The sequence below is a fragment of the Hipposideros armiger genome, unplaced genomic scaffold (assembly GCF_001890085.2).
Source record: "Hipposideros armiger isolate ML-2016 unplaced genomic scaffold, ASM189008v1 scaffold_448, whole genome shotgun sequence".
In the NCBI taxonomy this organism is placed as follows: domain Eukaryota; kingdom Metazoa; phylum Chordata; class Mammalia; order Chiroptera; family Hipposideridae; genus Hipposideros; species Hipposideros armiger.
Window position 1 is genome coordinate 670,254 of NW_017731798.1, and position 16,286 is coordinate 686,539.

At 36.7% G+C, this 16,286-nt stretch overlaps 1 protein-coding gene across 2 annotated transcripts in view; it reads left to right on the top strand.

The window, feature by feature from the left end:
- The window catches only part of ALCAM (activated leukocyte cell adhesion molecule), a 200,307-nt gene that overhangs the window by 146,074 nt on the left and 37,947 nt on the right, over positions 1-16,286 (top strand). For both annotated transcript variants that reach the window (XM_019665715.1, XM_019665714.1), the window contains exons 2-4: positions 3,276-3,376; positions 7,304-7,523; positions 14,984-15,048. In XM_019665715.1, coding sequence (XP_019521260.1) covers positions 3,276-3,376; positions 7,304-7,523; positions 14,984-15,048 — 386 coding nt within the window. The remainder of the gene's footprint in view (positions 1-3,275; positions 3,377-7,303; positions 7,524-14,983; positions 15,049-16,286) is intronic.

Here is a 16,286-nt window from a genome sequence, read left to right on the forward strand (position 1 = left end):
AACCTGGGAGTCGGTATACTCTTACCAGAAGAGGAAAGTTGATTATAACTAACTTGAAAATTATTTCTAAAATTCTCATTATTGTGGGTCTTAATGCTGTCAGCTCGTTATCATTCATTCTGCCCTAAGTCTATAGACCAGTGCTTCTGTCTGTACCTGTTGGACTTTTAACTACTGGCCTCATTTTTGTCACATGTTGTATTTTCTTTATGTTTGTTATGCTTTAAAGAGTCCTGTCCTGGCTAATTTTGGATAACAAACTGTCATTAAGACCCAATGCATGAATTTTCAAACACTTTTAGAAACCACTCTGTGCTTTATGGTCTTCACAAGTAAGAAAAAGGCATTTCATAGTATCATTTGCAAATCACAGAACGCCAATAATCTTTAATTTCTCTTGAAAGGGAAAGGAGGAATGTTCTCTCCTGTAGTTTCATCTATGAACTCTTATAAAAAGGTTTGTTTTGTGTTGTTTCTCTTCAAAAACGAGAATGCCATCCAAGCACAAATCCATGTTTTCTACACACATCAAAGACAATATATGACAGCCTTTAGAGTGTATGGTAGGAATAAGAATTCTCAAAGTCCCAGTGCTATCAACTCCTTCCTAATTTTCAAATGTTCATTTAATAAACAAAATGGAAAGGACTCCACAACATTCAAGTGAGAAATCATCTTATTAAATGCCGATTCAACGCCAGACTTTGCTCCTGGGGATGTAAAGATTAACATAAAATAGGCCCTTCCCTGTTGTAATTTCACTTTCATCATGTTAATACACTATGTACTTGAAATTCATATAGCTTTAAAATTTATTATAATTTATATATATATATATATATATATATATATATATATATACACCAATATCATTATAGTTCTATAGGGAAGATAAAATAAAAATGATCTGAAAGAAAGAGGAAAGCATTAAATTTTTAGAAGAGGAATTTTCTTATTTCTCTGTACACCTGGCAAGGGATTTACCTCATTAGTACCTAAGCTCTGTGAATTGTTTTCACTCCTTGACCAACCATGTCATTATCAAAAGAAGGTGTATTTTTATAATGATAAGAGATCATGAGAGATGTGTCCTGCCATAATTTACGGTACAGATCCAAATTATCTTAAGAGTTATTACATACTCAAGCAACTTGCTATCCTGATGAAAAAAGAAAATGTTAAGTCACAAAATGGATTCGTTGGCTTGGCATACTTGCCCCTATATTGTGCATGAACAGATCTTAGAAGTTACACATTTAGGAGTCAAAGTATCAGAAAATAAGTACTGTATTGTGAAATAAAGCAATTTTTTAACTCTTAATTAGTTGGTATGTCTGCAACCACATCTCTAAGCCCTCACAATTTTTATTTTAATAAGGCTTAAGAGATCACTTCTTCATTCCCAGGCTTATGCTCTTCAATGGTTAGAAGTTAACAAGAATTAAAGTTACAGTCTGGGGAGCTCTAAACAATTTAAAAATTGCTGAGGTAATTTATATTTATAACAGTGAACATATAATAAATAATTTTAGTAAATATCTTGTCTCCAAGAGCAAGTGAAAAACACATTCTCGTGGTTTATACTTTGTATTCTTTATTTTGACAATGTTAACAATGCTGGAAACTAGTTGTTATGTGACATAAATGCATAAAATCTGTGTTCTTTGTAGTGTTCGCTAGGACAAAATTGCTTTAAAGGGAAGTAGCTTCCTCGATTGACAGAATTTTAAAATAGGAATTTTATTACGTTTTTTCTTTACAAAGGTTACTGATTTTTATCCCTACATAAAATTTTGTACACGTTGTGAATAATGAGTAGCAGTCAAATATGGTATTCACTGTGTCTTGTTTTCTTTAGAAAGTCCTAAGATGGTCTTATTTCTATGTTGCAAATTGCCTTAGCTTTGCACTTTAGCACCACCTGGTGGACAAAATATCATTTTCGCTACAAAATTAGCCTCACAATCTATATCCAATTAGGACATATCTTAATTATAAAAGTATTTAATCTGAAAGATTATTGTAACCAGAATGAGGTTAAAAAAAATCTGAGATGTTTCCTAAGTACTATTGCCTGGTAAAATGTCTGAATTTTTTTTTAAACCTCATGAATATATATGGGTTTGAATAGTATGTTATATACATATGCAAAAATTGTGGGGTTTTTTAACAATTTAACTTTTTATCATTTACATTTTTTTCTCGATAAAGAATTAAATTAGAACAGGAAGTTCTCTGTACTTTAGTAGCAAATTGAGGTTTAAGTTAGATTGTCTACCAAAAAAGGAGGATAATCACTTTGTAACTATGAAGAATTTTCATACTACAAATTTTTATCATGATATTTTACATACAATAAAATTAAAACTACTATTTTAACTATTACTACTCTGAAATAAGCCATTTTCATGGTTATTTTCCCACTTAAAATTCATTCTAGCCTTATATGTATTAGTTCCTAGTTTTTAATACTTTAACATTTTTTTCTATAAAATAAATTTGACAGTGTTATCAAATAAAAACACAAATATATTTAAAGGCAGCTTTGAGAATTTAATGCATGTTAATCTTTGCATAGTTCCACGTTTCTGTGAAACATCGTGAATGCTTTTCCCATGAAATACAGAGAAAATACACCCTTAGATTGCACTCTGGTCCTTTGGAATACATCCTTATGTATTCCCTGATAAAATCGAGGCCAGTCTGTAAATTTGAATTGTGTGACATTGAAAAGCTTAGTAGCTAAATAAGAGTTGTTGATAAATAGTAAATATATTCTAGCTTCATACTGTTAGTATGCCATTTAAGATAAGATTATAACAGATAACCTTCATTAAGATATGCACCTTGAACTGAAGTTACTTATAGTAGTTCCCCTTTATCCGAAGTTTTGCTTTCTGAGGTTTCAGTTATCCATGGTTAACTGCCATCTGAAAATATTAAATGGAAAAGTCCAGAAATAAAACAATTCATAAGTTTAAATGAGCACCATTCTGAGTAGTGAGATAAAATTTTGCACCATCCTGCTCTGTTCTATGTTGCTATTAGTTATTGTTGTTAATCTCTTACTGTGCCTAATTTGTAAATTAAACTTTATCATAGGTGTGTATGTGTAGGAAAAAACATAATAAACATAGGGTTTGGTACTATCTACAGTTTCAGACATCCACTGAGGGTCTTGGAATGTATGCCCCACAAATAAGGGGACTACTATACTTTGTTACATCAAGAAAACACTTAAAATTTTCTCTTTTCCCCCCTCTTTTTCCCTAAAGGCCTTGGATTGTATACTGTAAATTCAGCATATGGCGATACCATTATCATGCCTTGCCGACTCGATGTACCTCAGAATCTCATGTTTGGCAAATGGAAATATGTAAGTGTGACCTACCTTGGATTTGGTTAATTGCCTCTGGTTTTTTAAATAAAATTCCTTCTGTGAGTGAATGTGAATTTAAAGTTAACATAATGGCAATATTCAACTGTGGTACAAATGTAGGAAGGTAGAATTCATGTGTTGAATATGTTGAAAGAATAATTCTTCAGTCTTACATAGCAAATGCTATTTTAAAATAATGCCAATAAGCACCTAATTCTTAGATCACAGTAGTCTGAATGACTCAACCTTCAATTTTAGAGGCAGAGGAAAAGGCAGCGTTTCAGAGCAAAATGAGTGAAGCATAGGACAGAGCTTAGCGAAGGACAGCCGCTACGTACTGGTGTTCCACTTGGTGGGTTATTGCAAAAGCAAGACACACCAGTAGCCAGAGTGCCCAAATATTCATTGGGAATTATTCATCAACATTTGAAGCTCATTTCTGGTGTTTAGCCTTAGAACTGTGTTAATGTGGTAGGTCCTTTTTGCATTTAACATTGTTGATTTTATCCATTTCTTACAAATAGCAAAATCCTATTTTCTCAGGTAGCAAGGTGTAGGTAGGTCTGGAAGTGAAGAGTAGATATCCTAGTAGGTGTATGTGGGGTAGCTAGGTAACATCAACTGATAAAATTTCTCAATTTAATTACCAAAACCAACAAAAGGTGTTTCATGAGGCATGATTTCCCAAGGCTGGATAATATGAGACTCATGGTAGTTGCAAGCTTAACGTAGACATATGTTTCCTGACACACAATGGCAAAATTTCCCTAACTCCTTGGAATGTTAAAAGGTATGTATTTGAATAAGAAAGGGATTTGATGGTCAAGAAATTTTTGAAGTTTCTTTACTACAACGCTTCTCAGAGCCTTTCACATATTAAGATACATTATGAATGGTCTAAGTTTGATTAATTTCTTAGGTTTATTTAACCATGCAACCTTTTTTCCTCAGATATCTGCAAGAACAAACATTTTGCAGAACACACTTTGGGAAATGTGCTTAAGGCTGCACCCAAAGGGCGGTATAACACGGTCTTTTAAAATATGGGTTCTGAAGTCAGACCAATATGTTCTACCACATACTCGCTGTGGAATTCTGAACTAGTGAATTAATTCCCATTTTCTCACCAAGATGAGATAAGAATTATCTTCCTTGTAGTGTTGTGAGGGTTACATGAAGTAACTTATATGGAATACTTACCTAGTGCTTGGCACATGAATATTCTATGAAAAATATAAGCTGTTATGGCTGTGGGGCTGCCAAGCTGAAAGCACACTGTGTGTGAGGGGCATGTGAAAGGAAGGCCAAGAGGTGAGGGGACGTAACACTCTCTGTCCTCTCCTCCTGGTACCCAGCTCATGCTGTGAACTCAGCTCACATTGAACTATTTCTGGGTCCCTGTAAAAGTGGAAATAAGAAGCGAAGGCCTATGAGGACAAAGTCTATTGGCACCCCTAAAATTCCTCCAGTCTTGGAGACTACCACATAATTCACCTGTTAAGTCAAGCTTACTGGCCAAATAAATGGAACACAGATGGTTAAAACTTCTGTGATCGCAGACGTTTTTGACAAATAATGCAGGGAATAATTTTCACCTAGACTGAACTGGCACAATGGTTGTGGAAACCAACAATAATGGCAGTTTTAAAATTGTTAATTAAGCAAAAAGCTTCAGCAGTAAACTGATGAGATCTATTTGGAGTACCATGTGCTCTAAAACCAGCATTGACTGGCAGACATAGTATACAAGTTCTAATTTAATGTAGCCCGAAAGGCAGATGGCAGGTTTGGAAAGAGTGAAAGGGAGCAAGCCTAGAGGAAGGATGGATGACCTTCTCTCCTACTGCATGGTAGTCTGTCAGTGAATGTCCTAGCTCGCTGTGCACCCCTCTGTAACCCTCTCCCCCCCACCTCTTCACCAGCATCTTCATCAGTTCTGGTACAGAAATGGTGTCTCATAGCTGTTGAGCGTGGTACAGGGTAGTCATAGTGGAGCCAGGCTGCTGAGCTTGAATCTTGGCTCTGCTGGGATACAGTAGCTGGATCTTTGGATGAGTTATTTCGCCAAAGTGTCTCCATTGTCTAATCTGTAAATGGCACTAATATCATAACTCTAACATACAGGGTTGTTATGAGTATTAAATCAATTAATGCATGGAAAGCCCAAAGAAAGTACCTAGCATATAGTTAAGTGCTCAAAATTTAATAGCTGTTATTTATTGCATAAGTCAATGAACATAGAAATTCAAGGTACTGGTCTACCATGTTTCTCTTAATGAGGAATGATTTAGGGCGAGGATTTACATTGTGAACCTGTGACAAAAGCAATTTAAAGTGAATATTATTAATGTATTCAGATATTCAACCAACTAGAACTTTTGAACTCCAAGGTTAGCTTAGTAATTGCCTTAGGATGGGCTGCTATAGCACAATACCATAGACTGGGGATTTAAACAATATGTATTTCTTTTTTCTTTTTTCTTTTTTTTTTTTTTTTTAAGCTGAGCCATCCTGCCACCTGTTGGCAGCTCAACGGCTGCTCAGCTCGGGCTGGAAATTGAACCGCTGTTGCTCAGAGCTCAAACTCTTGAGCGAGCCCTTAACCAACTGAGTCACTCGGCCGGCCCATTAAACAACAGGTATTTCTTTCTCACAGTTCTGGAGGCTGAGAAGTCCAAGATCAAGGTGCTGGCTGGTTCAGCTCTTGGTGAGGGTCTTCCTCCTGATTTGTAGACTGCTGGCATTTTGCTCTGTGCTCATGTGACCTCTTCTTGTGCTCTTATGGAGAGAGGGAGAGCTCTTGTGTCTCTTCCCCTTCTTACAAGGGCACTAATCCCATCGTGAGGTCACCGTTGCCACGACCTCATCTAAACCTAATTATCTCTCAAAGGCTCCACCTCCAGATACCATCACCGTGGGAGCTTGGGCTTCTACATATGGATTTGGTGAGGATGTAAACATTTAGTCCTGAACATTAATAATCCTAATAATTTTTAAAATGAAACTTGAAATTTGCCTTTTAAGTGCACTTAAAAATGCATTTTTAAATGGTTTATCATATTTTATTTTCTCAAAGGTCTTGTGAGGTAAGTAGAAAAGAGATTGGTCCCCATTTTGGATTAAATTCCTTATTAGGTAAGAGAATTTTTGTGGGAGCAGAGGAAGAAATGAATGTATATGTTTCAGTGCTTTTGGCATCATTGTGTATGCCTAGATTATGTCTTATTTTGATAATAAGTTTTTATATGAAAGCCCTTTGAACTAAGTTTTATGACTCAGAAAGCAAAACTATGGGGTTTTAGTGATTAATCTGATTCTGTTGTTTAATGTACATGATTGTTTCACAGGGGCAAATACTGCTCCTCCATGAAGACTCATTAAACTGTTATTTGTAAAGGTTAGCTGTGTCAGTTTGGGCTGAAACTGAAAGGTATAGACATAGAAAGTATGTGGATTAAGGTAATGAATATGCAAAAGGCAACTGCCCAGGATTGCTAAATAAGTGTTTGCAGCTCAAGTGTATGCTTGCTGTGATGGTTAGCTGAAAATCATTTTGTACATTTGCATGTTTGTTTTCAACTATTTTTTCTTTTATATTAGATGTAAGGCTAGCCCTTGTCAATTTTAAAACAGTCACTAATTCTGTCCTCCAGATGCAAGAAAAGCTCAAATTCCGAGAGCTCCATCCTTTCCTTTCCACACATTTAAGCAGAAGCTGTAAAAGAATTACAGCTTCTCCTCCTGTGAAGAGTACTTTTCTGTAACCGAAGATTTTTATCCAAATAAATATACAAAATGATTCCTCTCGGATACAATTATAAATATAGGTGGAAGAACAGGATCAAAGAAATGGTCTCCTGGATGTGACCCTGAAACATCTGCATATGCCTGTTTTTAAAATGTGTTATCGTTTTAATTTCTTAGGAAAAACCTGACGGCTCCCCCGTATTTATTGCCTTCCGGTCCTCTACAAAGAAAAGCGTTCATTATGATGATGTACCAGAATACAAAGACAGATTGAGCCTCTCAGAAAACTACACCTTGTCTATCAGTAATGCCAGGATCAGTGATGAAAAGAGATTTGTGTGCATGCTCGTGACTGAGGACAACGTGTTTGAGGCACCTACAATAGTCAAGGTGTTCAGTAAGTAGTCTGCGGCATAACTGCTAAGTGGGATTGATGGCTGGTACTAGAGAATGCTCTTTAGAAAGAAGACTGAACTCTCTGTAGTGTCTCCACAGCAGGCATCTATAGAAAAGGATTTCTAGTGATCTTTATTCTGCTCATGCATGCTGTCAGTGAGGAAAACAAAAAAATCCTGCAATTCAAATAGGGCTTTTTCAGTGAGGAGCTAAAGTGTTCTCTGTGGTTTTGTCGGGTAAAATTGCCTCTGATATGAAGCACTATTAAGTGAAAACTGGCATGTGATCTGTAACTTTCACTGACATGTACAAATAAGTATTCTGTGATACACACATACATACACATAATCGTGGATGTCATGCATACATACTCGTATATGTGTAGTAAGAAGAACCATATAAAATTGACATTTTGATATATAAAAAATAAAACACAGGCAAATCCAAACTATTTTGTGGTTTAGAAACCTAAGCTTTATATATGTGTGACACACACACACACACACACACACACACACACACACACACACACACACATCCTGACCTTCAGTGCTTGTTGATTTATTTCTTCAAAATGTTCAGGTGGTTTATAAAATTGCCCTAAAATTAAAAAGTTCACTGCATCCTGAATGTGTCTATGGAATACAACAAAGGGAAAAAAGTAGAGTAGGATTATAAGAAAAGTGTGGAAGAAATCTGGAGGAATTACTGTAGTCATGACGGCACAGTTACTTTGCTTAATGATAATATATAGTTAATGTTACTGTGCAAACATCTAGGCAAATGAGTGGCTCGAGAACTTCTAATTAAAGCATTTTATCTTTTAATATTCAAATAAAAAGTCCCACCTCTGTTCCATCATAATATTTTAGAAAGTACAGAAAAAAAAAAAAAAGCCTCAACAGTTTCCGAATGCCAGTCTTTTTTAGTCAGGGAAGAAGGTCTCACTTTCATTGTTTTCCCTCTGCTTTCTTGTGATTTTACAGCACCTAGAAATTATTAAAATAAATAGGGAAGAAAGAAACCCAGAGGGCCTTGCTACTACAGCATGATACCACGGATTTTTCCTGTTTCTCCTGTAATAACTTATGCAACTAAGTAAGACTGTCCCTTACGTACTTGTATGGACATCAAAGCTCCCTGATCTCAAGACACAGATTCCAAGAGTGCTTATGCTATCAAAGGAAACCTTTGTTCTCCAGAAGAACCATGTAAAAGCATGTTACACGTGTCAGTTGCTTCCCTTTTCGCTTAGAAGGCACCTTCCAGAAACCATCCACCCTTCTCAATTACTTTAGGAATCAAACCAAATACCAAGTGTTTGTCAGTCATGCTGTCTTCTTCTAAACACCCCAAATAATCTGCATCCTGTATTTGACAATGTCCCATGTATTTATTTTCTTTCCTTTCGTTTATTTCACTTTGATGTTATTAGGAAGATGGATGGTGCCCTACTAGGGACACTTTATGTAAAGAAAGCAACCAAATGTATTTAATTAGGTCATGATGTCATAAATATAAACACATGTGAAGAATATACTGCAGTAGGTACAGAGATGAACTCACAGCACTCTAAAGGTTATGTGTGTTGATTTGTCATTGACGGGTTCCTTTTCTACTGTGTTAAAATTACCAAATATCAAATAGTATACAAAAAAGTTGAAAAAAATCCAGGTTACTTCATTTGTGACAATTTTCAGAATATATTCTTTAAAAATTCCATATAGCAATCTGGAATAAAAAATACAATTGGCCTAATTAGATAAAATTTGTAAGCCATTTCGGAATACAAAGGATTTCTATGACTGTGAAAACAAACTCACACCCCCATACCATAGCACCCCCTACCCCCTTCTCTTCTGAATGTTATTGAAAACAAAGTGATTCTCAGAAAAAGAATTTGCATTCCAGGCTCTGGGCCAGGGAGAATTTAAATAGACAAGTTGCACACTCTTGAAAATGGCGTTTTATGCTAGAAACCGTGGGACACTCCAACTCTAATCAAACAGTGCAGCTCATGATAAAGAAAGTGTTTACAAAAGCATATAGGGACTTCACTTTTTTTAAAAAAATAATGACTTTACTTTGGGTCACTTTTTAATGAAGCAAACAGCAGCTGTGACAGGGAGGCTTTCATTCTCTGCATGTATATATTGCAGTCACTTAAGAGTTACTAGGCTCATCAATCAGCCCTCTGTTTCCTTCTGTCGAATCACCTAGCAACATGTACTATGTACCAGAGAGCTGAGCATGGTGGACATGAGCTAATCCCAGATCAGCTTGTTGGAGTGTCTTCCTCATGGGCAAAGTCAACTTGTTTTTCTTCAAACTAGAAGTCATGGCTGACAGCTTTGTTACCTCTGATGTAGGGTTGTTTGCTCAGTTTTAACCTATACCTCAGGTGCAAGAAATCATACCCATAAAGCAGTGCAGATCCAAACAGATCATGTGCTTTGTCAGCATTAATACAAGTCTTTTTAAAGTTATTTTTTGGTAGTTGAATAGCATCAAAATCAAACTGCGTTTGCATTTAATGCACTTTCAAAGTTAATACAACCTTTCAAAAGCAAGAATAGACCTTTAAAAGTTCCCAAAGTTTTATTCCAGCCATTGTGCAAAAGTCTTTGAGGTCATATCGGTGCCCGAATTGCCACATGGCTGTCAGTGGTGTAATGGAAAAATCACTCCACTGGTTATCAGGAGACCTAGCTTCGTTAGGCTGCTAAGTTCTGACCTCGGGCAAGTCACCTCACCTATGTGGGGCTACACATCCCTCCTCATTAGTAAAATGAGTTCTTTGAATTAGGTGGCAGTTTTCCCACTGTGTTTCTAGGATCCTTTTGAGGAGCTAATGAAGAGAGCTGAGGAGGTGAGGAGCTGCTTCTGCTCCATTAGCTAGAATTTCACCTACTCAATATTTCAAAGTTTTTTCATGATAATTTTTCAGGGGAAAAAGAGGGTGTGGGCAGAACTCCAGCCCTACAAAAGCATTTGAAAGCTACCAATCCTGGCTCACCTGTCTACCCTCTTGGACTCTGAGGTCTGTGATGTTAAAAGGAAGACTGTTCCCATGACAGGTTCTGGTACCTGAACCAGCTCTTCTCTTCATGATGGGCAGTGCTGGCTGGTTTCACGCAGTTATTTTGGAGCTTTCATTTGGATCCTGTTCTCAATGCTTTATCAGAATTGAGCATACCTACTCCTCTCCCCATGAAAGTTAATAAATCTGCAAGTAATCTTTTTTTTTTTTAATGAAACAAGCAGAAAATGACCTATTTAACAAATGAGACCTACACCATATATTTCATTTTGATCTTTTAAATATAAAAAACAATACCATTTGCATCTCATGAGGAAAATAAACTGATTCCATGCTCAGAATGCTTTACTTAAAGTTCGTCAGGATTTATGAAGGATGATTGCTGGCAAAGTACTGAGAGAAGCACTCTTGACTCAACATAACTGTACACCTGCCTTATTCTGCTGTCCTCCTGTATCAGATCGATCTATGCTGTGCGTGGTTTTCAATAATAACACTGTACCTTATGGGTGATAAAGAGCAGTTTTGCATTCATCACTCCACCTTCATCTGGCTGGGAGACGATTGAAAAAATTATTTTAATAATGCAAATAAATTCGGGGCCTGGCTTTTCCTTTCACCTCTGTACTTGGTTATGAATCCTTGATTCATATTAAGACATAATTCATATAAAAAATTTTTTAAACACTTGGGAATCAATATGCAATTTTGCTAAAATAGTACATGTCCTCTTTTATGGTCCTCAAACTAATCCTCATCGATTGTTACCAGCTAATAGAAGAGAAAATTACATGCAGAATATATAGTTAATATAGGGGGTTTGAAACAAAAGTTTAAAGACAAAATAACTCAAAGAAAAGCAATGGGTATTACCATTACTTCCACAATATCCACTGTGACTCTTCCAAATAGAAAGATGAATAACAGTGTAAAGAAGACTAAACTTTAAGCACCCTTTCATCAGTTTTGCCTTGGTTTGCTACAGTGTCATTTTATTGAAATAAGAATATATTTTAGAAAATATTTATGAAAGCAAAGTACACCTGGCGATGTGTAAAGGATCAACAATTGTAGCACAACAAGTGCTTATGATCTTATGTGCATTGATAAAACATCACAGGGTTTACAAGCAAAGGAGAGAAATATATTCTACATATGAGGCAGTTAGTATGTGCCCAGCGGTTTAAGTATATGATTTTAGTGAACTAGAGAGTAATGCAGCTTAGCCATACTGCCTACCCACATTTTGTATGAAGAGCCTCACTTTTTTCAGAGGATTTTTCAAATCTCTCCATGTATTCCAGGCAGAGATGCTACTGAAGAAGACACAGAAAAAAAATTATACCTTTTTTTCTTGTTAATTTTGACTCTTGATTGACCACATAAATAAATTTAATATCTTACCTCTCTTGAGCTCTCAGAGAGGTATTACTAAATAACTGATCTTAGTTCCCAGAGGATTTGAGCTCACCTACTTAAGCCTCGAGAATTTTCATTATGTTTAAATATTTTGGTTGCAGCCCTCTCTCAAATGTTTTAGACATGTGCGTTAAAACATATATTCTGGGGCCGGCCGAGTGGCACAATGGTTAAGAACTGGCTTGGGATGCCAGAGGGCCCCAGTTTGGATCCCACATATGAGGGCCAGTGACACTGCCCTCCACAGCTAAGATGCTGAACAACAGCTCAACCTGGAGCTGGGCTGCTGTGAGTCACCGGTGACGGCGTAGGCTGCAGTCCCTGTGGCAGTGGGTTGCCATGGGCTACCGTATGTAGCCAGCAGCCAGCGTGAGCCGCCAGCAGCCGCAGTGAGCGGCCGTCCAGAAGCCAGCGACTGATCTGCCTAACCCGGGAAGAGCACAATGTGGTGCCAACTTGGGCCAGTGAAGCAACGTCCTCCACAACTAGACTGAAGAACAAAACAACAGCAACTTGTCTGTTCCACTTCCCCCAATTCCCCAGCACTGTTCCCATCCCCTCAATTCCCCAATAAAACTCTTTAAAAAGGAACAAAACATAAATTCTGAATAGAATTTAATGTTTTAGTAATAGCTCAGAGTTGTAATTATGAATATTAATGACATTGCATTGAAATAATGGTAGCATCAAGGCTTACTGATATACGGAAGTCTTTAATCCCCTGTCATATGTTTCCCAGAAATTGCTGTTTATTTTGAGATTTTTGTTAGTTTTTATAAGTATTTTAGTCACATTCCTAAACATCACATGGTTAGGTGGCACTTCTTGTTCGGGCTAATGTAATTGTCTCTGTTACACCTTTCTATGCTTCTGTATTTCTTTTTTATATTTTTCTATCCTTTTTATGATTTGTTTCCAGTCTATATATTTAGAAAATAGATAATCGCTCTTGTGAAAATTGTATTAGGAGAATTATATTTCTAGAATTAATAATAAACAGACCCTCCTATAATTAAAGCACATGAATTCCACACTTAGGTAGATTTATTATTATTCATTATTCTAATTTGTAATATAAAATATAATAGCAAGGGGAAATTAACTCTCAATATTAATCGGAAGAAGGTTACATTTTTATATAGAGTTTTGGTAATAATTCATTTTGCTCCTCCAAAGATCTTTGTCTTCATCCTTGTTTTCTGTAATGGACTGGATAGGTAACATTTCTGATAACTGAATTCAAAATTGAGTAATAAATATACAAAAGCCTATTTAGTTTAGTTTGGTAATCAGAATTGTAAGTATTGGAGATGGTAAACAATACGACTATGAAAGAAAGAATAGCTAGTTGTTTTTATTAGTCTGTTTATATGAGAATAGAATAATTCTGCTCCATGAAACTCACAAAAATCAATGCCAGTGAGGCAATATCATTTTCTGTTGAATAATTGTTAAAACTAACTAAACATTTTAAAAAATCCATCAATGATAGAAACTAGCAGCTGAGGGGCCGGCCGAGTGGTGCGATGGTTAAGAACTGGCTTGGGACGCCAGAGGCCCTGGTTCGGATCCCACATATGAGGGCCAGTGACACTGCCCTCTGCAGCTAAGATGCTGAACAACAGATCAACCTGGAGCTGGGCTGCTGTGAGTCGCCGGCGACGGTGTAGGCTGCAGTCCCTGTGGCAGTGGGTTGCCATGGGCTGCCGTGTGTAGCCAGCAGGCAGCGTGAGCAGCCAGCAGCCGCAGTGAGCGGCCGTCCAGAAGCCGGCGACTGATGTGCCTCACCCAGGAAGAGCGCAATGATGGTGCCAACTTGGGCCAGTGAAGTAACGTCTTCCACAACTAGACTGAAGAACAAAAAACAACAGCAACTTGTCTGTTCCCCTTCCCCCAATTCCCCAGCGCTGTTCCCATCCCTCAAAATCCCCAATAAAAATCTTTAAAACAAAAAAAAGAAACTAACTGTTGAGAATTAAGTAACTTAAAATAAGTTTAAATGATACCTTGTTGCTGGAATTTTTTTTTTAATTAAAGTTTATTGGGGTAACAAGGGTTAGTAAAGTTACATAGATTTCAGGTGTGCAATTCTGTAATATATCATCTATATATCACATTGTGTGTTCACTGCCCAGAGTCAGTTTTCTTTCTATCACCATATATTTGACTCCATTTACCCTCATCTACCAGGCCCCCCCCCCTTACCCTCTGGTAACCACTACACTATTGTCTATGTCTATCAGTTTTTTAATCAGTTCTTCCTGAAGCCTCTATTAGAATGTATGCTTACAAAAGTTCCTATATTTAAAATGCTTCTGTCCATCTCAGATTCCAAAATTGAAAAATTCCCCCACATTTATAGTTTCATGATGTGACTTCACTTAAAGATAAGGTTTGAGATACACAGGAAACTTGGGCTTCTGCATTCCTGAACTAGCTTTGTGTTTCTGGTGATTTTCTAGCAATCAATGTTAAACTTCATTGTGCCTAAGAACCCTTAGGGAACTCGTTAAAAATGTAGATTTATAGGAAGTTCCCCCTAGAGATTCTGAATCAGTCAGCAAGGTAGGGCTCAGAAATCTGCATTTTAAACAAGTACCCCTGTGACTTTGATTAATGTGCATTGAGGTCTTCACCTAAAGAAAGGTGAAGCCATTGATAAGTGGACGTGATCATCAATAGGAGAGAATACATCCTATTTAGTACATTAACCTCTATTTCATTATCAAATTCATGGTCACTATTCATAAAGCATCCAAACATTGATATTTTAGTCAAAGGAGTTATAAGCATATAAAATAACATTTAAGATAATAAAGCAAATATTCAAAGGGGGATGGACTAACTAGGTTCCTTAATTACATTTTATATAGCAAATCTATTCTATATATTATTGCTTGCTTTTCTACTTGGAGCAAATGAATTATTTTTTCTAAAAGCTAAATCACCGTGTCCTTTCATTCTTCCATACGCACTTAAAACCTTTCTCTACTTAACTTTAGAGGAACCATCTAAACCTGAAATTGTAAGCAAAGCACCATTTCTTGAAACACAGCAGCTAAAAAAGGTAAGAACTTGTTTTTGATGCATTTCCTTTGTTTAGCCTAGTATTCAAATTCCTTCTTGTGGCCTCCGTTGCCAGGACAAATAACCTAGACTTTGCCTCTTGTGTAGCTGACTGGGTTGCAAGTACCAGTAAAGAAAGTCTGCACAAGGTAGAGTGGGGACACAGAGGAGGCGGTGCCGTTTCTGAAGGGAAAAGAGGAGATCGGGGGTAAAAAAAAACGGCATAGTTCTTTCTTGTTTGAATGAACCATTTAATGGAATCATGAAAGATGAGTAGATTTTCTCCAGACCAAAGGTAGAAAGGGCTTCCCAATAATTTGAAGTAATATGATGGGGGAAAGAATTATATCTTTGGAGAACATCAAGTTCATTTGTATGGCTGAAACTTTGAGTGCTAAGACAGAGGGCATTCAAGTGCAGGGAGCTATAAATCCGGAGAGGTAAAGAGAGGATGGACCATGACAAGCCTTATGTGTGATGGCGGGACTTTGGACTTGATTCTATTGACAAATTCAACTATTGAAAAGTTAAAGTAAAGATGCGGGAAGATCAGATTTTTGAAAGATCACATTAGCAGAGGTTGAAGGGAGGCTGTATTGAAGGAAGGCCAAAACTGGAGTTCCATATATGGGCACATTAGTTGACTAATAATCCTACTTCCACTAGCTAAAATGCTTCAATTTTCCTTTTGCCAGGCGAAGCACGTCTGGAGTATTCTGAATCAGATTAAATTTTACTGCATAATATTATGTGCTAAATGCTAAATGTTAAAATCTGAAGAAAAGTGGTGGGAATTATAGATCGTGGCAATATATGTACAGTAGTCTGAGATATATGGATTAATAGTATAAAACTGGAGAGGCAACCTCGCTTTAACACTGTTAATGATTCTTGCATACATAGATCTATGAACCATGGTAATAGCCAATGTTAATGTAATTATGTTATTTAGTTAATGTTAAAAAGTGAATAAAGTCAAAATGAATCTGGTAATGCTTTTACATGAATGAGGATTTAGTAATAGTTGCAGCATCCAGTGCATGTTTTACAATGGGCAAGATCATAATTTCAAGTGTAAGACATTGTTTTTATACACGGGAGCATTATTTTTTCAGCCCTTAGTGCTTAGAAATGAATGGGTCAGGAAACCTTTGAGGTAATCTACAATCTCCTGAGCATTCTGGGCTTCCAAATTGACAGCCACTGATGACACAAAGGTAGTAACGTTTCCTCTTTATT